Here is a 24911-nt window from a genome sequence, read left to right on the forward strand (position 1 = left end):
CAGAAAAATGGCTACATCCCTGCAAGATCAAACACCGCAAAAGTTAGTAAAGGACGTGTTGAAAACGGTTGAAAACTGCTACACAACTGGAGGTGGTAGGGCGGGACTTCAGCGGGTGGCTCGTTCCGCCCAATGAGAGGCTGATCTCTGCAGCAAACTTCCGCCCACTCAGACTAGTTAGTGTATAATCACCTGGAACTAGAATTGACGTGTTTTTGTTACCTAAGAATGCGTAATTTATTATCTACATACGGAGCGGGTCCTCCATGGAGTCCAATATGGTGTTTCCACAGTAGCCCAGAACGGACAAACCAAACACAAACCATTCATGTCTTTTGCGTTGGCCACCGTAGTTCTCCTACACGTTTGGTACACTTGAAAAGTTTCAATTGGTTGCAATCTGCAACCTCACTGCTAGATGTCACAAAATCATGCGCATGATAGATTGTATATAAACATAACATGACAGCTCCCCAAAAGTGATGCCAAAACATCTTGATCGCCCCCTGGTGGCTGACTGCAGTATAGGGCATAAACCCCAACCCTCCATCCTAGCAGATGGGACATGGGCCAAACCAAAAACTCAAAGTACATGAATGAATCAATTTTCCCAAGATGGTTTCTGTCATTTTAGGTAGTTCTTAACTCGCTGATGTGTTTATGTGCTCGTTTTTATGAAGAGTTTGGTTGTAACTAGTAACTTGACGTTTAAAAAAGGGGGGATTCAGGTCATGATTGACAGCTGTGTGCCTGTCGGTATGCTCATGATCAATGGTGCTGAACCGTTTACTTACGTGGTGCAGACAACTCCAGTCACCCCTCTGTCAGCTCCACTAAATTTGTGCTAAATTTGTACAAAATATATACTCCCATGTCTATTTTGAAAATCTTGGTGGTGCTTTTTGTGGTTGCCGTTGGATGGTGGTGGCATGTGACTGCTGGTTACTCATTGGGAAAGGAAAGGAAGTCAACTCACTAGTTTATAAACTATTCTTGCTGACTTCTGCTAGCTAGCCAGGTGGAGGTTTTCAAATCTAAACATCAGCAAACATGGAGGAAATATGGAGAAGATGGGCACAGCTGAATGAGCATCCTGCAAGCCATTGTACAGCTGTTGGAAATAAACTGGACGACCTCCATACCATATAAGTTACCACTGGGATATCAGGCATTGTAATATCCTCTGATTCACTTAAAACTTGGCTAAATCCTGGACAGCACCATCCAACCAGGTGACTCTTTTTCTGTGTGCTGATCTGACAGGGCAGAGGAATCTGGTGAGATAAGGAGCGGAGCTGGTGTAATGGTGGAAATGAGAGGTGTTCCCGGTCCTAAAGTAGATCGCTGCATCCTTTCAAAATCGGCTGCAGTGCTGCTCGAGAGGTGTTCGGGAGGAGTGGCCATCTTGTTAAGGTCGGGATGTGTGCACAGTTAAATCATTTCACAACCAAAACCACAGATTACCAGAAGTATCTGAAAACATTTACAATTATAAAGCAGCAGCCAACAATGTAAGACGACGTGAGAAAGAACTAAATTACAGTGCACAAGTTAAAGGAGCTGATGGGATCACATTTCTCTGGACTTTTACCTTGTATAATTCCATGTGACAAATAAATGACTGATTGATTGATTGCAATTAGTTGGACGGCGAACGGGTGGAAGCTCTATACCGGCGGAGATTACTACTGCTCAGACTCTGGCTCTACATGACAGATCCGGGATATTTGGGCTTTTTTTTGTACAGTGGGGGTGAGTGGAGACGTGTCATTCAGCTTTATATACAGTCTATTGTACACACTGGACCTTTAAACAATCGCTCATCAGAATTGATAAAGATCACCATTTGTCACTTGACCTATTGGTTATTTATCAAATATTTGACTTATGGATTAAACTCTAATTTACTTACAGGTCCAGTGTGTAGGATTGTGTGTCTGTGTGCCAAGCATGTAGGAGAACTACAGTGGCTGACGCAAAAAGAGAGAGTCTGTGTTAAATTTGACCATTCTGGGCTACTGTCGAAACAAGGCAGACTCCATGGAAGAGGACCTGCTCCATATGTAGATATAAAAGTCTCATTCTAAGGCAATGAAAACACAACAGTTCTTATGTTCAGGTGATTATAAATCAATTACAACATAGATATGAATATGACATACCATTTCTGCCAATAGATGCCCCAAAATCCCTACACAAGGGACCTTCAAGCATGAAAATATTTCTAAACTCTGATTAAGGTGTAGTTTCAGTTGGAGCACTTTTTCTACTTAACGATCAGCTCTCAGAGGCAGCCGCTCTGCTGTTTCTTTTAATTGCTTGCATGAGATTGCTAGTTTCCCTATCGGTCTCCACTCTCAATCCGACATGGCATGTAAATATTAGATATCATAGTCTTGCGTGGTAATGTTTGATGTGTGAGAATCATTCACACGCTGACTGTAGCTGGCATTATTTCATCAAAGAGCTCACCCGTTTTTTCTTTGAAGATCTGCCTAAACTATAACTGTGCACCTTTTACGCAACACAACAAGCACATCAAAATTCATATTGAAACCAGATCTTAAAGCCTCGTGGTGTTACAATATTGCAAATATAGCTCATGACCTTTTCAATGTACATACTTCCGAGATTACCATTTGTCATTCTTGACAACTTTAGGGGTGCTTCAAAAGAGATGGCTGCAAAATCAGTGACCTGAGTGATGGAAGGGAAATACAATGAAAATATTGGAAATTAAATTAGAGAACTGATGTTTGTATTAAACCTAACCACACTGCAGCTGTAGGATGTGATTGTTTCTCATTGTTATGCTTGAAGTGTTATTAAAGTGTCAATATCATTTTCATTCATTCAGATAATCTTACAGTTCATCACAGGGTTCCTGTGGATCCTCACTAAGTCTTAAAAGGCATTGAAGTAATTAATCCAAAAATAAGGCTTTAATTGGTATTAAAATGTCCTCCTCAAATAAACAATGAAGAAATTGTCTTTCTTACTGTCAGCTTTTTACTCATCATGTAACAGACCAGGCAGACCAGTCTGGTCAGATTCATTGTAAACGATACCACCGTATTACACAAGATGTGACTAGTTTTAAAACACTTACTCCACCGTCCTGTTCACTGTACTTGAATTTCTGAATCTGCATACTTGGGATGTGAAATCAGCCCGCGGAGCATGTTGTTTTGTAACTAAATAAAAAAAATCGAAGGGATTCAGCAAAGAATGTGACTCTGCTCTTGCATAAACACAGGCAGTACTTTATTTTCTCAGCCTTTCATAACCTGTCAAATCCTTAGTCATCAGATGTGAAGCAGAGGGAGACACGGACAGAAAACAAGAGGGATTTACAGAGCGGTTGTGACTACCAATACAGGGATGAAAAGCTGTGATCTGATTGTATAAACTTTATAATAATGCATTTGGCAATTAATTACATTTAAGATACTGTATGTTTTGCATGCTTAAAGTGGAGCTACACCCATTTGCAAAATTCATGTTATTCCTGTGGTCTAAGATAGTCGTAAATATTGAAAACATGAACAACTCTCTTCCAAATCTAAAAGCTGGACTGCTAAAAGTCAAACTTGTTATGTCATCAAGTATAAAGTCTGGAGCTGCTTCATAGACCTTGAATTGGATAAGATGTTTTGGATGACACTGAGAGCACCCAGGGGAATGTTCGGAGTATAGGGGTACATTTTCCGTTTCAGAATTGAAAACACTGCATTAAAATAAAGCTCATTTAGGTATGTATATTAAAAAAAAAATGAATACATGTGCATCCAAAAAATCAGGCTCCCATTCATTGTCTATGAAGCAGCTCCAGACTTTATAATTTTGATTAAACTTTCCTGTGACAAAATATTGGACTTCTTAATTTCTGCAGTGTTCCCCTTTAAGAGTTGTAGTAAAACAAATAAAACAATCTTATAATTGTGCCTCGATAAATCATAAAACTCTGCTCTTAACAGTTTACCAACTTTTTTATTTCTCTAGTTATTAAGTCAGTGAAAGAGTTTAAAAAGTTTGCATGCAGGATCTGACACTATGCTGCACTTTTTTTTTTTTAAAGCGGAGGTCTGGGTAGCATGCTAAACTGTAAGAATAATAAACAGACTCACCACCGCCATTCTTGTAGCAAAGATATGGAAATCTCCACACATTTCCAAGTCCAATAATAGCGCCAGCCACAGACAGGATGAACTCCTTTTTACTGCCCCATTCCCCACGCTCCTTGGTTGCTTTTGAAGCAGCCTTAGGAGGGACATGGCACAGCCTGCACAGAGAGCCTGCCATACCGCTGAGGGAGAAATGGTCTAATGGCAAGAGTGGCATAGATCCATGTCGTATAGACTGGTAGGGGATTGTCTGATGCAGATTTGTGTCAGGCTAAATAATTGACAGATGGTGATGTATTTTAGCCACAAGGGGGACCTCTAGATGTGTGCCAAAAGTTTTCAGCTTACAAAACCTCCATGCTCCTCAGGCGAAAAACAAGGATGGTTATATATTCTGTGTGTCCAATTTCCTTTGGACATGGTACTGAAGGCTTTGAATACAGGACTCTCGCACGTGATATGAATGACTGACAACAGCTGTAAGAGCTGTAGAACACTAATAATTTTACTGGAGGCAAGACTCATTTTTTACATAGTCAGGAATACTGATTAGCCTGTCAACCTCAACTCAAGTCTCGGTGTAAATAAATCAAAATTTATATAGTTTTCTGTGGAAAATCATGACAGGAATTTTGGATAATTACCTTTCAACTGAGCAGGTGTATGCTGCTTTACACCTGCTGCCCCTCTCTAAATGGAATCTTCAAGTTCAAGTGAGTTACTTTCTAGTTCAGTGCTTTTTTCTAGTTAACTCATATTGATATAATGTTTATTCTAAGAGGAGAATTAATACGCATTCCTATACGTTAAATGCATATTAGAGCTTGAGAGGAGGAAGACACATCAAGATTGCTTTATGATTGTGAGTGCTTGCAGAAACATATCCCATAATCCAGACAAACAAGTTAGGTTCCAAATTGACATATACATAAATCTTTATGTATCCTGCAAGTGGTTCCCAGAATAATCTGGCATTCATCTTTTTGCATTGCCTGAGGCAAAAACGATTTTAACCTTCTGAGGTATTCATTGAATTTATAGCAATATAAAGTGTGATGTGTAATTATAACACATGCCAAGACATTTGAAAAAGAACTGTCATACATGTCCCATGCACAGCCATGAAAATCAAGAAGAAGATGTTTTTCAGATATAATTATAAGTAATAAGTACGTGCAGGTGGTAAAATTGCTCTTTATCTAAGGCAGTTGCCCTTCTGCAAAACACAGTTCTGTCCTTCCACATTCCCACCACTGTGTCTGTGCAGCTCAGTATTTTAAGGTCACAGCAGGAGGTACGTTTGGTCTGTCCGCTCTAGTGCAAAGTGATACCACCACCAGCAGGCGTTGTATCTTGTTGGTTGCCAAAGTGGGTTTTTAGCTTTTACTATTTCCAGCCAAATGTCTTTGATATACATAATTACTGGTGGAAGAATTATTTAAATCTTTGAATGGAGAAAAAATTCCCATAATTTAACAGCTGTTAGATAAATGTAATGAAGTAAAAAGTGCTGTATTTTCCCATATATAGTATGGTAGCATGAAATGGAAATACAGCAGTAAAGCACATGTAACCAAAAATAGTGCTTGAGTAAGTGTACTCAGTTACTGCCACTGTCAATTACGTTATAATTTCAGTTCCTTATCGGTTTGCAGAAGAGACCTGTCACGAAGTATAAGCCAGTGATTCGGGCTACGGGATATATCACGCCCATGACAGGGTGTCAGGTGGCTCACAGACCATTTTCCGATAAGTTGATTCACACTGGGATTTTTTTGTCTTAAGGTGCCAGAGTGCATTTAAAAACAGCATCAAAATAGAGCTTGATTATCAAAAGCAAATAAGTGCCACTGGAGGATCCCTTGGAACCCCCCAGCAGAGATCTGTGCTTATTGTTTATATGTTAACTTTTAATATTTGTTTCCTAACTTCACCCTGGCCTCCTGTTATTTTGCAAAAGTAGGCCCTAGGCAAAGCAAGTTGAGTATTCCTAGAAAAGCTCTTTGTAGCTCCGCTATATGTAACAGGAGCAGAATCACAAGACCGAGAGACAGTTCAGATATCTTCAGGCTCATTCTATAAAAAAAATTCAGCTAAACTAAATATAGAGCACACAAATACAGTGCAGTGAATTTAAAATCAGTATAATATGAAACAAAATTTATTGATTTCTCATAACATGGATATGATTTGACAAAAAAGTATTACATTGCTTTTACAAAGTCCACATAAAGTCACCTGACAAAATGCACAATTTCTTTGTGATTTACTTAAGGTAGGAATAAATGTTATAACTAAAATAATGGCTGTCAACAAAAGACAGAAATACTAGAAGGGGGGAAAAAGCAGACCTGAAAGAGATCCTTTAATATTAAAAGGGAAACTTTAATATTAGAGATCCTCTAATATTAAAGTTAATATTAGAGGATCTCCAATATTAAAGTCCCCCCCCCCCCCAGTGTTTCTAAGTGGTATTATTGTTGGCGCTGCTGTCGTAAAAACAACCAGATATCTTTCTGTTTTCCTCAGAGCAGAGCAAACAATCACACTAATATCTGGGTTTCAGTCATAAATATCAACACACTCACTTTTACGCATTTACACAATACACAATAAACAAAGGCAGTTTAGGTGAATGGTGTGAGAGTAAAAATAACCCATCGTCTTTATATCAACCAAAACAAACGACACTGAAACCAAACCTCATGTTGTCAATGGCACAATGACATCACTTAGGTGAGAAAACATAAGTTACTATAAAAAAATGAAGTTAAAAAAAAACACTGTAATGCAATAGACAGACATACTTGTGTTGTGGGCTCTTTAACATACACTGATACTCTTTGGTAACTGGGGATAGTTACCGGGTTGGTAGTGGTATGGACGCACTTCCTTTGTGCCGTACATCGACCCTTCATTTTCCAGGGAGATGGTACTCAATGGCAGAGTTGCACAGTGAAAGCAAGGCTTGTAAGAAACCAGTTTAAATGCACATGGTGTCATTATTGTATAGCCATTACACAGTGCAATCAACATTTACTTCAAAATGATAAGCAAAAAAAGGCAAAAATAATTTCTATTGCTACCTAAACTCATGACATCGTGACATCATGTGACCTTGGCCAGGGGACATGCCCAACTCTCCATGGAAACCAGCTTGCAAGTGCATCTATTGCATTTATTTCACTGATCAGGGTAAAACATGGTTACAAAATTTTAAACTTCATTTCTTACATTGACATAACACACATTATTTAAAATTTTCAGTAATCAGCTGTCACAGATCTCAACATCATTAGGGACTGTAAGCAGAGATGGTTAAAGGGATGGCTACAGCGTTTGAGACAAAAAAGTTCCACTTTGCACAGTTATATCTTCACGTTGTAGCCCAACTGTCTAATATGCTGGTTTTTCCATACACAGCAATTGCTAAAATGTTGCTTGATGCCTGAAGCTGTTCCTTCAACCATCTCTGCTTTAAGTACTAAAACAGGTACAGTGGAGTCCAAAGGTCTGAATCGACTACCAAAACTTGTGCGTGTATGATGTTGAAATGTAGTTGAATATCTTGTTTGCACAACATCAACTGGAGACTCCAATGATACAAGTGGTATATTTCCTGTAGGCAGAGCTGCAGGCTCTAGAGATATTTCCCCATTTTGAAATTGTGATTTGAAGTTGTTGTTTTTTTGATGATAAATTCATCGGTCTTCATCACAGAAACTCTGTGGTCTGAGAATGTGATGATACTAAAGAGTTATGGCCAATGGCTGTAAACACTTCAACTTCATTTATGAGATTTGTCTTCTGTTAGGTTGAAAGGGCAGTTGTTCCAAGTACTAAAGTGCCCATGAGCCTCAGCAGCTGTTGCTATGGAAAAGAATCCAGACAGGGGGTTGAAACAAAGTGTAATGCTGTGTTCACACTACAAGAGATACAACAACAGGTTACAAGTCATTTTCACTGAAAGCCGCTGACATGAAGCTACAAACTGACGCCTCAGACTTGCGGCTGCAGACTGGCGGGACGCACTACAAATTAAAGTCGAGCAGGCCTTAACTTTTTTCAGTGCTCCAATGACACGGTGAAGCCTTAGTCAATCATCAGTCAATTACGACGTAACTACGTTAATGTTGAGCACTTGAACACTTCAACGGCAACTGAGCGATTATGTAGCTGAATTTATCCAAAATCTGAAAGAGCAACCCGGTCTCACTCTGAAGTCGTCCAAATCCAGCGCTTGGGCAGTGACTTGTGGCATCAGACACTGACGAAAAAGCCGTCATTGGCATGATACATGGACGATTGCCGCAGGTTAACGGCACTGGGTGGCGTCAGGGGGAAACGCAGCGGGACAAGAGCGAAAGTTAATGCGCGGCTTTTACCCAGGAGCGCGGTGTCCATGTCCTGTAGATTCTAAAGTCAAACCCTGTTATTTTAGCCTAAACCCAACCACGTGCTTTTGTTGCCTAAACCCAACCACGTGTGTTAGTTGTTGCAGGAAAAAAAACATCAATTCGTGTTGTTGTACCGACGTAGTGCGTTTATTTTGAACGCAGTATTTTCCTGTGAAAATGGAAGTGTATTTTGAAAGAAGACAATGCATGTAACAGGCAGAACTTGACACGGTGTCCCAGAACGTCAACAACCAACGCACCCAGGGTACCTTTAACATCGTATCTGGACGTGGAAGGTCCATGACCAAACGTCAATATGTGACAAAATCTGAGTGAGGATGTGTTGGAAAAAGAAGTGGGTTAAATCGCTATTAGCGTCACTAGCAACAGAATTTTGTGCTCATGGACGTATTATTAGATCTGGATACTAGACTCCAAGATGACACTAGCTCAGTCCAAAGGGAATTGCTGGCTTTGCTCATAGAAGGCCTCCAGGAAGTGTGCCGGGCTTTGAAGCCAGTTTTCATAGTGGCCATGAGGCCCAAAAAGACTTTTTCCAGATTGTCATGGCAAAAGAGACATCTGTAAATCAGTGGACGTCTTTTCTGAGCATCACAACCCCCACAAAATGACTTGTTTCACAATTTGATCACATTTGGTCTGGTAACATTTGGAGGGATTAAAATAGCTGCATGATTGAAACATTACATCCTCATTCAAGTTAGCAGAGCGCTAAACTTGAAGTAGCGCCCGCATCATCTCATCTGAGTTATTATATACACGGCACTGGCACGTTTTTAGCTTCATGCGCCATTGAGCAACTTTCATAAGAATGAACAGGGCTCAGCCTTCAACGCTGTATCCTGTTCTCTTTACACATCCATGGCATGTAAGCCAAAAAACTTTCTAGCTTCTGGGTTTACTTCCACAGGTGTGTGGCCCACTGAATATGTGCCGTAGTGTTTCTCCTCCACTTTACATTGTAATGACGTCACAGATTTTTAAATTGCTTTTCTTTATATAAATATAATACGTCCATGGACCAAAAATTCATAATAGAAAGAGTCATGATCGAGTTGTTTTCAGTTCAAAGTGTCCCATTTACAATGGTGGTCCGTGGGGGAAATAGTTTTTGGGCCACAGGCAATTATTTTGCTCCAAATCCGCGAGAGGCCACTGGAAAAAATGGTGGTGCCATATCCAGTTCTCTAATTCATCCAATGGTGGCTGTTTCTTCCTGCAAGGTTCCCCTGGAGTTGTAGTAGACTTTTCTTCAGATTTTTTCATGAAAAACCTTTTCATGACCTTTTGACCTTTTAAGCTTTACTGTTTAAACTGGATTTCTGCACTAATTCAAATAGGAGAGTCTCATGCCTACTGAGATGAAGGGGGGGGGGGGGGGGGGGGGGGGGCAGTCACTTAACATTTTCTCTGTAGAAACCTTTTACTTCTGGAACCCTGGAAATTGCATTAGTCTCACTTTGCTTCTCCATACATTTAAACTTGGCAGTCACATTACTAAGCAGAGCAGTCATTCATCATGAAGCAACAATGTCAGTGCCTTATCAGAACTTAGAGGTTGCAAAAACAGTATCACCACTCTTAAGCCTGCTGTGTTAATTTAAGGAGACAATCTGCACAATGAATCCACTCAAACATTTCTCCATATGATAAACCGTGAAGTGTAAATAAAAGACATGGTTCAGTGAGATGTGATGAGTGTGGCGGGCTTACACTCTAAAGCAAAACGCAGACTGAAGCAGTGTGTTTCTTAGTGGCAGACGCAGGCTTATGGTCCCCACTGAATTCTAATTAGTGGTAGATTATAAATGAAAAAAAAATATAGATATCTAAAGCCCGATGATACAGATAATAATATAGGCTAATATGTAAGGCAAGTTTGTTTTATGTCATCAGTTGTCGGGGGGTGGGATCGCCAGAAAATATGTGGCGACAGTGCATGTTAGTGGGCAGTGATAATCATAGATCGCACATAGATAGCTTATAGAGCCAGATAATACAGATAATAATATAATATATAAGGCACCCCATTTCAAATGTGTTTACGTGAGTGTGCGTGTTTGGGTTTGTTGTTGTTGTTTTTTTGTTTTTTTTTGTCATTTGTTGAGGGGTGGGATTGCCTTGTGACAGTGCATGTTCGTGGGCAGTGACAATCAAGGTTTACAACTTCTGACCTCTATGGCATACTAAAACATGAAAACGACGACTAAATCAGACACATTAAAGGTTTGCTTTAACTGAACATAGCTTTTAAAAACTTCTCCATGCTATACATTACAATGTAGGTCTACAGACATTTAAGGTGACACAAGACTTAATGCTTCTTGTGCAGGTTGCAGACCTGGTATGGTAACACAGCAGAGCTAGAAGCCTTCAGAATTTGTTTTTCATCATAATTTCTTAAAAATGCGTAGCATGTAAAACCTGGAGCTTAAAATCAAAATATCACATTTAAAACATTATCAGAATTGTTCAGTTTCTTATACTTGCATCTCCATCTCAGCTCCACCACTTGCTTTGTATTCATTGGCAGCAGGAGTAAGAGTGTTGTCTGGGTTCAAAGGGCACTGCTCAGGTTGCTTCGCTGTGCCGTGCGTCTTGATTTCAGGGCGGCAAAGCTGCCTGATGTTCTGTAGAAACAGTTGAGTTCACATTAGACAAAAAAGGTTGACCTGCAGTGAGGAGGGTTTGTAAAACTGGTCAGCAGAACACACAAAGAAAATACAAAATAGAAGCTGCATTAAAGAACACTTCACCTGCAAAATGACCATTTGTAGGTGAATTACTCACCACGTGTTACCTTGAACACATTCCTCCACAGTGAACAGAGAATCCAAAGTAGGCCACTGAGTACTGAGCACGACTGGATAGCTAAGACTTGGTTATACTTTTGTGAGAGTGCGTAAGCAGATGTTTTGATGCAGTTTTGCTGCTGTTAAACTCTGACCAGGTCTATTTCAATTCATGAAGAGTGTTTGCTTTTTTTGGATTGTTTGTTCACCATGGATGCATGCCTTCCTTTAAGGTTCCCTGCGTGTTCCTATTCATTAAAGTTTACGTAATTATTTTGTAATCCACTGCTCCAGACTGTTATGAAATCTGGTATGTAATCCCCACCCCCTCCCCTTCTCTTGGATGCTTCTTTGACTTTTTTTCTCGAAGAGTCGAACCAGTGGTAAGTTTTTGGCAGTCCTCACTTGTTTGGGCTCCAACAGCATATTTGGATTAATAGTAATGTACCAGGAATTTGCCATTGCTTTTATCTGACAGATGTGTGGCAGACCGATGTGTTGCTGGATTGTGATGCCTTGAGGTTCTGGTAAGTGTTGAGTCAGGTTCAACTTTGTGTCAGTGCTGCTGTGCCAGTGCAGTCACACTATAAAAGCAGATTAGAGACATAAATATAACAACATAACACAAGTTTCAATGTTAAGTATTATAATGATGATTATAATGATCTCCATTAAGGAGGACCCACTCTCTATGTAGATATGGCTCATTTTAAAGTAATGAAAACACAATGATTCTTACTTTCAGGTGATTAAATAAGTAAGCAAGTAAATAAAACTTACCTATATAGCACTCTTCACAGACAAAGGTCACAAAGTGCTTTGCAAGGGCAATATACAAGAAAAAAAAATGAAAACACAGCAATTACCTGAGCCATGTAGTTAAAATACATAATGAAAAAGTCTTTAGAAGAAACCAAAATTCAGCAGACCATAAGGGTGCAGGCAGAGCATTCCAGAATTTAGGTGCCACAACCTCAAAAGCTCGATTTCCACAGGTCTTACGGCGAGTACTGGGGACGGAAACAAATTAATCATGTTTGACCTAAGAGAGCAGGAATGTGATGGGAATGTAATGCTCTGTAAGTAAGAATGAGAATTTTGAACTGGATCCAATACGCGACAGGGAGCAGGGAGAGGGAGGTTGTACATCTCAGAAAATATACTTATTATTGTGTATTCCATTTGTGTCAATAAAGCCCCCTAAATCCGACACACTGAACCTTTGATTGAGACTATCAGGTGAATGATCACTTAGTACAGCAAAAAATAAATCAGCAACTATTTTGGCATCATAAATAGTTGAGATCATTTTTCGCTCCACTCTCTCAAAAAGATTTATCACTTACCACAACTTACTGATTGAGAATGATATACAGTTTCAGTGATAACAAAACAAATTGGTTATTTTATCGGTTACTTTATTAGTTCACTTGTCAGATGTAAAACAACAGGAGCCTGGTGCACTCAGACACATACAGGCACAAACAGAGCCTACATAGAGGGGCCCTGACCTCTTACGTCTAATTTTCTCACACTATTTGACGGCATTAATGTCAAGTTGAGTATTTTATGGTATTTCATCTCCTTGACATGCATGTCTGGCTGGAGGGCCTTGTTGAGACACTGCTGCTCCTTTTGAAAGCCTTTATAAGTAATGTAATTAGACTCAGATGCTTGTTGCACAACTGTACTACTGCAGTTCTTGAAGTATTTAACTTCTTCTCAGTGTTGGATAGAATATTCTCGAAGTGAGTAATCAACCTTTTATTTTCTGCAATGCAGCAGTGAGCTGTTGCCTCACCATGATTCTGATTTATAAAGAGAAATACAAAGTTGTTTTCTTCACTGCCTCAAAATAACCATGAAATTACTTTCATGACTTAAAAGGCCGGTACATGGTGTTGGAAAAAGTACCACATCAAAGTAGAGAAGGACAGTAACTTTTAAATTGATGTCAAATCCTAATCTGGGGCCTCATTTATAACCTGTGAATACGCACCAAACAGGGTCTAAATGAGGTGTGCACCACTCCTCATGCAAAAGTTGTGATCTATAAAGGCAAACTTGACAGGAGAATGTGCGCACCTGTATGAAACTCTGACCCATGCGTCGTTTAAATTGTGTCTCTGTAATTATGTATGGTTTAGACCAGCTCAGGTCATAAACGAAGGCACATGCTCAGTTTTCCAAAGGGTTAAAATATTCCTTTTTGCCACAACCATGCCGTATTTCGTTGCAAGTGAGATATGAGCACGGACACTGTAAGCACGAACTCTACACACTTATTTATAAATGAATAGTAAGGAATAGTTTCAAAATTTGTGAAGATGAATCTCAAAAAGTCAAGTGCCAGATATGCCATCTAAAAGCTAATTTTACTGCGACCTGCTCTCTAACAAAGTAGCTTATTGTCACGTTATTTTAGATACACTGACTGAAAACTGATGTTTCCAAAAAGTCAGACTTATGTCCTCATCTTTCATCCCTGAAGTTGCTGCTGAAGTTTCAATTATTTGTGAATATTTTTGAACAAAACTTTGATGCCCCGAACTTGAGTGACAGCCGTCGTGCAAACCATTAAAAACTGTCCCTAGCAATGACACCAGCCTCACAACGGAAAAAGTTAGTTTAGTTTTACATACAAAAAGTTTTCATGAACTGATCTGCTATCATAATGATCAACAAACGGTTATTTCCATTATCGATTAATCTGCTGGTTCATTTCTCAATTAATCGTTGGTTCTGTGCAATGTCTGAAAATAGTTAAAACACACCTTTTAATTTCCCAGAGATACAATTGACATATTTAAATGGCATGTTTTTGTCTGATAAACAGTCCAAAACCTAAAGATATTCAGTTTATTATCATAAAAGACAAAGAAACTAGCATCTATTTAGATCAGAGGAGATGAAACCAGACAATTTTTGGTATTTTGGTTTAAAAATTACAACTTAAAAAAGTAAATTGATCATAAAAATAATTGTGAAATTGTTTTCTGTTGATTGTTTCAGCCCTAGATCACATAAGATGTCAATAATGTTTCTGTAATACTTATCTTTCTTTACTGAGTACATACCTGCCATAGCGTCCCTTTCATCTGACTGACTTTAAAGGCGATCCACAGAGGAACCAGGAGAACACAGAACAGTCCGAGGAACCAGCCCAAAGCATAAGCCCACGTCGGGTAGATGTACGTTTTGTTGAACTTCAGAGGCTTGTATTTCACTACTGAAAAGATGAAGGTACCCTGACAGGAAAAAAAACAATATTATTTTCATAAGGTAAGGTAAGGTAAGGTAAGGTAAACTTTATTGTCCCCTAAGGGAAATTCATCTTGGGCACAGTGCTACATTTCATTGCTTCACAGGACAAGATAAAAACATCATCACAGGGACACATCATCACAATGACAGTTCTATCACATAAAACAGACATGGACTACATTTAACAATCACAACACAGAAACATACAGAGATGTCTAAAGTGCAAGAAAAAGTGCTGAGCGCTAAAGTGCCGTGTGTTTAATGCACGTTGCTCGTTGCTCTATTGCACTAGTTTTTAACATTGTTCAACAGCTTAATGGAGGCTGGATTTGTTCCAGCCTCCATTAAGCTGTTGAACAATGTTAAAAACTAGTGCAATAGAGCAACGAGCAACGTGCATTAATCATACAGTTTCAGCGAAATCAGGTGTGTTGTTTACTTTCACCTCCAGTCCGGTGATGTCTACACAGGTGTCAGTGTTCAGCAAACATTTTGTCCTTGAAGAATGTTGTAGTTATTATTATCACATGGAGGTACTCTTGATAAACACATATGAATGATTTATAGGTCTACAGTGGTACCTTTTAACTTACACTAAATAGCCAAAACTATTGGGACACCCCTGTCCACATACTTTTGTGTACTTTTGGTCCACGTAGGTTTTTCACAGTTTTGGATATTTTAGACAAAAGTGGGTTTCTAACATTGTGGCAAAAGTTAAGGGGGGAAGGCCCTACCTGTTTCAACACAACCATCCCCTTAAAGGAAAAAGAGGTCTCTTAAAAAATGGCTTTCTGAGTTATTGCTGAAATAATTTGACTGGCCTTTACAGAGCCCTGAGGCCGGCTTCACACATATAGACATATAGACTGTAGCTTTGATGTAACTGATAATAACTCTTCAGACAGACATTGACATTCATCTGCTGCACAGCACTGTCTTATCTTAAGACTAATTTACTGTGACGTCTGGGTGAATTAGGGCTGTTTTCACACTAAAAAACATGGCTGAACAAGCAACTCCATCAAACCACTAAGCTCCTGTCTCTCCAGCAGCCTTCTTTTTTTGTCCCTTAACCAGGAAGACTAGAGCCCAGATCTGAGTACACTTGACAGCAATGATTTTTTTATGTGCAAACACCTTGAAGACATCTAATGCTCAGTACAAAAACAAACAAACATGCATTTTAATTAAAATATTTAATTTAATTTAAAGCATGTCAGTACAAGCGGTCTCGGTCTCACACATGGACAAGTAGCGTGCCTAAAACGCACATACATATCCAGGCATACTCAGGGTGCTACTCATAGGTAAGGTGTTTTATATTATTAACATTTTAATGGAAATTAAAAGTGTTTGGGAAGTGCTGAACATATGGCTGGATAAATGAGACTTAAATTATACTGCAAAAGTTGTGTGAGAGTTTGTCAACAGATGTTTTAATATGGTTTTGCTGTTGTTAAACTTGAACCGTAATTACTTTAATTCAAGAAGAATGTTCGCCCTTTTTAGATTATTCGTGAAAAACAATTTTTTTTTCATGGATTCAAGGTAACACATGGTGAGTAAGTGATATACAAATGGTTGATTTGCTGGTGAGGTGTTCCTTTAAGCTGGGGGGGTGGGTGAGGCTAACTTTTCAGTCTCAGAATAAACCTGTCTTTATTTAATGAAACTTTCCAACTTGCTCCAGACTTATCCGAGGCCAAAGCTGACATAACACTACATAGCAGTCTAAAAACACTTTTTGTGAAACCGGACCCTGACTATCCCATCATCAACTCTGGGAAAAACTGTGACTAAGCCAAGTCTTATTACCCAACATTAGTGTCTGACCTCACTAACGCTCACACAGCCAGGCTCCAAAATCTAGTTGAAACCCTGCCGAGACGAGTGAAGGCCGATGTGGCTGCATATTATTGCCAGTGGTTAGTCAGGTGTCCACACACTTTTGGCCATGTTATGTATGATAGTAATGCTAAGTATCCTGTACATCCATTTTAACCACCAGACTTTGACTACAGAAACACTGTTGCTCTAACTTTAAACTTTTTAAAAACATTATAATCTGTGGAAGTATTTTTCCGGCTCTGTCTCGTCTCCCTCTCTCCTTCATCTTGTGTGTTATTGTACGAACCAGCTCAAGCACTTGTTAGGTATCCATCTCATTCCCACCTGCTTGTTTCTGGCTCAGTGACAGACTGGGAAATGTGTTAAAAAGAAAAAAAAAGACCATATTTGTTCTGTTAAATTCCAACATATACCATACCATGTCTCAAGTTTCCCGAATTATCTACCATGAACACATAGGGAGCTATATGAGTCTCCTCCTTCCTGTCGCTTTTTACAGCTCACAGTAGGCAATATTTTTCTGTATAACACACCTGTTTTTCCCCTTTATAACAAAGAGAAGAGTCCCTATCCCTTTTACACCCCTCGAAGAGCTCTCAGATGGCTACGTTCACACAACAGGGCTTAATGCTCAGTCCCGACTATGTTTACAAATCCAATCTTTTGCTGAAACTGTTCATATTTATGTTTGAAATTACCTATATCTGATGTCTGTGCGAGCGGACCTCTGCCCTGGAACACCTCATGCAGCCAATAATGTCAAACACATGCACAATGGAACAACAACAACAACATTTGCAAAACAGGAAAAAAAAAAATGAATTGTGCACTGGTGCAAGATTCATGTTCTGAATGAAGACTAGGAAGGTCTGATGACATCATTGTGCGCAATAATTTGCCATGAGCTTCTGTTTGGGAGAGTGTTTAGTGCAGTGGTTCCCAACTGATGGGTCGCAGTCCAAAAGTGGGTCACGGGTCCATTCTGAATGGGCCACAAGTGACTCACAAAGGTGTCAAGTTAGTAAAATGCACACTTTATTTTGAGGTACACTGAATTTCTAGCACATAACATTTATTTCGAAGTGCTGTGTCCTGCTGTAGAGTGAGTGACTATTGGACAGCTGCTTGACAGAGAAAGCAAACTATCTCAATGACATGGCCAAACACAAATGTGACGTCCACTGTGTTGTTGATTGTCATGACTAAGGAGAAATATGGACCCCTTGGCTAGACCAGTTAGGAACCACTGGTTTGGTGTATTTTTCAGAGAAATGGCCCGTCAAAGCAACGGGCGTTTGTTTTCGGGTTAACATGCTATCATACAAATGGGCTTTCAGTCCACTCGCTCTGTTAGCAGCTATTGCTGGTAGTTCTGTGGAGAGAGATGTGATGGCCTCGGCCATGTTGTGTTTTGCTGGCCTCTCTGTGCTCCTCCCTTCCCAGGTTCTCCCTGCCTGTCTCCCTCCGATCTCGTCAGGGGATTCACCTCACCTGTGGCCTTGTCTATAAAGGCATGGCCATTCCAAGATGGCTGCATGGCCATTCCAAGATGGCTCTCTCTCTCCTTCCTGGATGGCTGGGGCCTCCAGGCAACCCCAGTGTTGTTTGGTTTGGTTTGGTTTGGGTTGTGTTACATTGGCTCTTTTGGTTCCTTATGATTACACACATACACCTCATACATCCAACACCTCTCACCACACCACTGATTACTGATCTGCACTTAAATCTTATTCTTTAAATAAAATTTTGGTTAATCTAACTGGTTGCTGTGTGGTTCTCCCTCTTTTGTTGTGCTCTTAAATGAGCTGGGCATAACAAGTGGGGGCTCGTCCAATTTTGAACTTGGGAGTGTCAATGTTTGGCTCTTGTGTGGCATTAAAACTGGGAGGCTCACAGTGGCTTGTTTGAGTGTTGTGTTAACCAGGGGGTAAATGGTGCAGTGCTCTCTTTGTTGACCTGCGTTCAGAGAATGGTAGCTTTAGGTTGCGCTGTGTGTGGCTGTGGGGAGGTTATGGCTGGAGCAGTTGTGTCCCTCATGTAGGCTGAAGTGGCAGTTCTCTCACAAGGAGGGGTTGCTCTGTTTTTTTTTTGTTTTGCAGGGCTGTTGGTTGTTTTTGTGTGTTGTCCGTGCGGTTAGTAGCAGTTGTCTTTTTTGTGTGTTGTCCGTGCGGTTAGTAGCAGTTGTCTCAGGAGCACCCTGGAGTATTGGCTGGGACAAGTTGTCTTCCCCAATACAGATGGTTTACAGGTGCATAAATACCCGCCGCCAGTATGCACATGAAGACTAGGGTGCAGTTAGCTAGTTTGACTTAGGTAGCTTGGAGGGGTGCTCCTTTGTCACTCAATCTCTCTGTGGCTGTGTACTGTGTGACTTGTTGCTTTCTCTGTGAATGAGGTCTGATGTTTGCATTGGTTGTGATTTAGGTTGACAGTTAACATGGATAGTGAGCACAGTAATACACTAGTTTCTGAGTTCCTCCAGCGACCATCTCGTAGCACTTTAGCTCAGCTTGCCAAATCAGATCTGGTGGACTTGGCAGTACATTTGGGTTGGTCTAAGGCCAAGGAGGTGCCAAAAAAGGCTGAGCTACGAGACATTGTTGAGGGGCTGGCTGTGTCTGCCAATCTTTTGGAGGTGGCTCAGGCTCCAGCAGCTCTGGTGGGTCCATGTGTTGGGGATGGGGCTTGGTCATTTGAGCAGTGTCTGCAGCTGGAGAGAGAAAAGGCGAAGCTGGAGAGGGAGAGATTTCAATTTGAGTTGGAGCAGGAGAAGTTGAGGGCTGCTACAGCATTAGAGAAGGAAAGGGTTAAAGTAGAGCGGCTGAGGTTGAAGCTAATGAATGAGAGTGGAGCTACAGGGCTGCATCGTGGCTTCGATGTTGCTGAAGGGTTGCGTTTGTTGCCAAAATTTGACGAAAAAGACCCTGACACATTTTTTGCTTTGTTTGAACGGGTAGCAGGCATTAGGGGCTGGTCAGATGCCCACCAGACTTTAATGCTACAGTGTATTTTCACAGGCAAGGCCCAGAGAGCTTTCTCTGCCCTCAGTTCTGTTGATAGTGCTAGTTATGGCAAAGTCAAAGCTGCAGTCCTTAAAGCATATGAACTGGTGCCAGAAGCTTATAGGCAGAAGTTTAGGAATTGGAAGAGAAGAGACCAGCAAACCCATGTTGAGTTTGTGCAAGACATTTTAACTCATTTCAATCGGTGGTGTTCGGCATCCAGTGTGGAGTCATATGATGATTTGTGTGACTTGATTGTGTTAGAACAGTTTAAAAGTTCATTGCCTGCCCAGTTGGCCACCTATATTACTGAAAAGAAGGTGAAAACAGCAGCCGCAGCAGCAGTATTGGCAGACGAATATGTTTTAACGCATGGCAGGGGCTCACCTGGTGGTCATGGCCAGAGAGAAGGGCAACGGAGGGAGAATTTTAGGCTTGGGCCTAATAGGCCTCCAGTAGCTCATGAAGTTTCTCATGCTGGCAGACATGTCCCAGGGACAGATGGGAAATTTGATCCAGGCAGGATTTGTCATGCCTGTAGGAACAAGGGACACTGGAAAGGGGAATGTCCACTTAGTAAAACTGGTCAAAAATCAGCAGATGCCAGTGTGTATGTGAAGCCAGCTGGCCTGGTGACCTCTGCGCTTCACGCTAACATGTCTGAATCTGTTCATCCACCAGGGACTGTGCCACCTAAGCATGTGGATGAATTGTATAAACCTTTTGTATCACATGGTTTTGTGTCTTTAGATGGACAGCGGAAGGTACCGGTTAAGGTTCTGAGGGACTCAGGAGCTAATCAGAGTCTTATTTTGGGAAGTGTGTTGCCTTTTTCAGCCCATACAGCTACTAGTGGGAAAGCTCCTGTACTGGGTGTTGGGATGGTTACGCTCTGGGTTCCTGTTCATCGTTTCCATTTTGATTCTGATTTGGTGTGTGGTGAAGTTGATATGGCCATCCGTCCTCAGTTGCCGGTACAAGGGGTTGATGTCATCCTGGGAAATGATTTGGCAGGGTCAAAGATTTGGAAAGAGGGTCCACCGCTTGTGTATGTGGGTTCAGTTTTGCAGGTACCTGAAGAGCCTGAAGGGTGTGCTAAAGAGAGCCCTACAGTGTTTCCCTCCTGTGCTGTGACCCGGGCTAGGACTAAAGCTCAATCAGAACAGTCTGAGCTCTCTGGACAGGGTCAGTCTTCTCAGGCAGGTCTCTCTGAGGGACAGGAATCATGTAAGTTTTTTTCCATTCCTTTGTCTGCATTTTCTAGGGAGGAGTGGATTAAGGAGCAGGCTGTGGATCCTACACTGAGGCCTTTATTTGAGATGGTTGGGTTGGAGGGTGATCTCAAGAGTGTCTCTAGTGGTTATTTTCTCAGTGATGGGTTACTGTTGAGGAAGTGGGTTCGTGTGGTGAGTGGGGTACAGGTTGACAGTGTGATACAGGTCGTGGTTCCTTCCAAGTTCAGAGACGTGGTGTTAAGCACTTCACATGATGGGGTGGCAGGCCATCTTGGCGTAAAGAAAACATATGATAAGGTGCTTCGCCATTTTTTCTGGCCTCGATTGAAAAAGGATATTGCTAACTATTGTAAAACCTGCAAAACATGTCAGCTAACAGGAAAGCCCAACCAGAAGCTGAAGCCAGCTCCCCTGTACCCAATTCCTGTTGTGGAGAAGCCTTTTGAGTATCTGTTGCTTGACTGTGTGGGCCCGCTTCCAAAGAGTAAGGTAGGTAACCAGTACCTACTAACAGTGATGTGTAAGAGTACACGCTATCCGGCTGCTTTTCCGCTGCGCTCTATAAAGGTTAAACCAGTGCTGAAAGCACTTACTTCCTTTATGTCAACTTTTGGCGTTCCAAAGATAGTGCAAACAGACCAGGGCAGTAATTTCATGTCCCGTACTTTTTCCCAGGTGTTAAAGCAGCTGAGGGTTGAACATCATGTCTCCAGCGCCTATCATCCGGAGTCTCAGGGTGTGTTGGAACGTTTTCATCAGACGTTGAAGTCTATGTTGCGTTCCTACTGTACTGAGCTTTCTCTGGATTGGGAAGAAGGCCTACCATGGTTATTGTTGGCGATACGGGAGGTGTCACAGACCAGTACTGGTTTCAGTCCAAATGAGTTGGTGTTTGGTCACTCTGTCCGGGGTCCACTAGCAGTTCTGGGGGTTGATTTGAAACCTGAGGAGCCGTCTGAGAATGTTTTGGATTATGTAAATGACTTTCGTCGACGACTGTACATTGCCTGTGCTACTGCTCACAAGAACCTTGGTGGAGCTCAAAGAAAAATGAAGGAGGGCTTTGACCAAAAAGCTGAGACCCGGCTGTTTGAGCCAGGGGACCAGGTTCTGGCTTTGTTGCCTGTGATTGGTTCACCGTTTCAGGCAAGATTCAGTGGGCCTTACACAGTGAAAAGCAGGATCTCTGACCGGGACTATTTGATTGCCACACCCGAAAGGAGGAAGAAAGTGCAGTGGTGTCATGTGAATTTGTTGAAACCCTTTTTGACTGCCTCTGCCATGACAGACAATGATACCCTTCCTGTAGGTGATGGTGTTAAGTCCGTGGTCACAATTGGTGCTGGGCCTTCGGATGATTTTGATGTTCCCTCTGAGGCCATTCTAACTGGAAAGCTTAAAAATTCTGAGTATTTGAACAGTCTTCCCAGTCAGTTTAGTTATCTTTCAGATACTCAACAGGAAGATCTGGTGAAACTGCTGCTGTCTCATTTGTCTCTCTTTTCAGATACACCATCACGTACTACTATGATCGAGCATGACATAGAGGTGGGGGATGCTCTGCCTGTGAGGCAGCGTGCTTACAGGCTGCCAGTGGAAAAGCGTCAGCGTATGGAGAAAGAGGTGGAGTATTTGTTGCAACATGGGTTGGCAGAACCATCAGGCTCAAGCTGGGCTTCTCCATGTCTGTTAGTAGATAAGGCGGATAGGTCAGACAGATTTTGCACGGATTTCAGGAAAGTTAATGCAGTCACCAGGCCTGACTGTTATCCACTCCCTCGTATTGAGGACTGCATTGATCAAGTGGGTGGTGCCAAATTTGTGACCAAACTGGATCTTTTGAAAGGTTATTGGCAGGTGCCACTGACAGCTAGGGCCAAGGAAATTTCATCATTTATTACACCATGGGGTTTGTTTTCTTATTCTGTCATGCCGTTTGGTCTTCGAAATGCTCCAGCAACCTTTCAGCGTCTCATGAACAAAGTGTTAGCTGGGTTAGCAGGGTGTTCAGCTTATTTGGACGACGTTGTGGTGTTCAGTGAGACGTGGGAATCTCATGTTCAACGTTTGTGTGCAGTGCTTGATCGGTTGACCCAGGCAAATTTAACTGTCAATTTAGCAAAGTGTGAGTTTGCTAAGGCAACCGTAACCTATCTGGGTAAGGTGGTTGGTCAAGGTGAAGTTCGTCCAGTACAGGCTAAGGTGGAGGCCATTCTCAACTATCCAGTGCCAGCGTCCAAAAGAGAACTGATGCGGTTTCTTGGGTTGGTGGGGTATTATCGTAGCTTTTGCCCCAACTTCTCCACTGTGGTAGCTCCACTGACAAACCTACTTAAGAAGACTACGCCTTTTGACTGGTCTTCTCACTGTAATGCTGCATTTGAACGTGTAAAAAAATTGATATGCTCTGCTCCTGTGCTCTCAGCTCCAGTCTTCCACAAACCTTTTAAAATCCAGGTGGATGCTAGTGAAGTTGGTGCTGGGGCCGTCCTTCTGCAGGAAGGGGAGGGGGGAATTGACCATCCTGTATGTTTTTTCTCACGTAAGTTCAACTGTCACCAGCTGAATTATTCAGTGATTGAAAAAGAGACTCTAGCTTTGATTTGGGCCCTGAAATTTTTTGAAGTGTATGTTGGCCCCTCTCTGCCTGTGACCGTTTACACAGACCATAACCCTTTGACCTTCTTGAGCAGCATGCATAATGCCAATAGTAGGCTTATGAGGTGGTTGCTATTTCTACAGCCTTACACCCTGAACGTATGTCACATCAAAGGTAGTGATAATGTTCTGGCTGATGCACTCTCCCATGCGCCCTGCTGATTTTGCACAAAACCCTGTTAGTGGGGTCTTGTGTTTATGGGGGGGGGTGTGATGGCCTCGGCCATGTTGTGTTTTGCTGGCCTCTCTGTGCTCCTCCCTTCCCAGGTTCTCCCTGCCTGTCTCCCTCCCATCTCGTCAGGGGATTCACCTCACCTGTGGCCTTGTCTATAAAGGCATGGCCATTCCAAGATGGCTCTCTCTCTCCTTCCTGGATGGCTGGGGCCTACAGGCAACCCCAGCGTTGTTTGGTTTGGTTTGGGTTGTGTTACGTTGGCTCTTTTGGTTCCTTATGATTACACACATACACCTCATATATCCAACACCTCTCACCACACCACTGATTACTGATCTGCACTTAAATCTTATTCTTTAAATAAATTTTTGGTTAATCTATCTGGTTGCTGTGTGGTTCTCCCTCTTTTGTTGTGCTCTTAAACGAGCTGGGCATAACAGAGAGGTGTGGGTGTGGTAGTGATGGGGCCGTGATGTAGAGGGTTTCACGGAGCAACAATTCTGCCGTTTATCATGATGTCCAGGGTTGTCCAGGAAGTGTGTCACAGCCGGGTCTATTGGCTCCTGAGGCAGCAGTACAGCTACTGCAGCTTCTGTGGTTTCAACAGACAGCTCTGACACTGTATTGTAAGTCATCTGCTCCTCCGCAGTGAAAGTTAATGTAGAAAAACCATGGATGTATGAGAAAAACACACAAATTCCGACATGAATGTTCTCATGATGGTCACATGGCCAGTGATTGCATATGTGTTTGATTTAGGACCACATAGGAATATTTTTACATATTTTTTTCAGTATGAGTAAGAGTAAGCATCATTATTTTTAATTGATGGATAGTATTAAGTGTGAAAGGGGGGGGACAAAGAGTTCAAAAAAACACAAGAAGTTTGTGCTCTAGAGAAAGGATCAACACTCGGTGAATAACCTAAGCCCTATGATAAGCTAATATGGCAAGGCTTAACTATACAAACCAGTGAGCAGTGATAACTAGCATGTCTTTGGGGTCATCGGGTGGGAACCTCCTTTCACCAGTGTTTCATCTAGTTGGTCCCACGACACCTCCAGGAGGCTAGACAGTGATCTCTGGCGTCCCAGAGACACTCCCCTAATGCCAGGTCTCACTGCTCCCCTCCCCGCACCAACCCAATAACCTCCTCTACCTTACTTATACATGGCTTTCTCAGCTCAAACAGCACTGCCACCTTCAACCAAACCCAGGCTCCGTACATGTGAGCTCCAGGTAGAAACAGGGCTGATACTACCTTTCCTAGCACATTCACCATACTCTATTTCACACGCTACATAGCATAACTACAATATAAGCTAAAGTTAAAGGAGATAAATAAACTTACAGGATCAGCAAACACACTCACCTTGCCGCATGGTCTCAAAC

General features: G+C 41.6%; 2 protein-coding genes across 2 annotated transcripts in view; both read right to left on the reverse strand.

Annotated features, from left to right (window-relative positions):
* slc6a11a (solute carrier family 6 member 11a) overlaps positions 1 to 4331 on the reverse strand; it is a 22009-nt gene extending 17678 nt beyond the window's left edge. The window contains exon 1 of the mRNA XM_050037869.1: positions 4128 to 4331. Coding sequence (XP_049893826.1) covers positions 4128 to 4302 — 175 coding nt within the window. The 5' untranslated portion in view covers positions 4303 to 4331. The remainder of the gene's footprint in view (positions 1 to 4127) is intronic.
* Positions 4332 to 6757: 2426 nt separating this feature from the next.
* LOC126385478 (sodium- and chloride-dependent GABA transporter 2-like) overlaps positions 6758 to 24911 on the reverse strand; it is a 46564-nt gene continuing 28410 nt past the window's right edge. The window contains exons 14-15 of the mRNA XM_050037210.1: positions 14412 to 14582; positions 6758 to 11172 (exon numbers count right to left, since the gene is read on the reverse strand). Coding sequence (XP_049893167.1) covers positions 11023 to 11172; positions 14412 to 14582 — 321 coding nt within the window. The 3' untranslated portion in view covers positions 6758 to 11022. The remainder of the gene's footprint in view (positions 11173 to 14411; positions 14583 to 24911) is intronic.

The sequence above is a fragment of the Epinephelus moara genome, chromosome 24, assembly GCF_006386435.1.
Source record: "Epinephelus moara isolate mb chromosome 24, YSFRI_EMoa_1.0, whole genome shotgun sequence".
NCBI lineage: Eukaryota > Metazoa > Chordata > Actinopteri > Perciformes > Serranidae > Epinephelus > Epinephelus moara.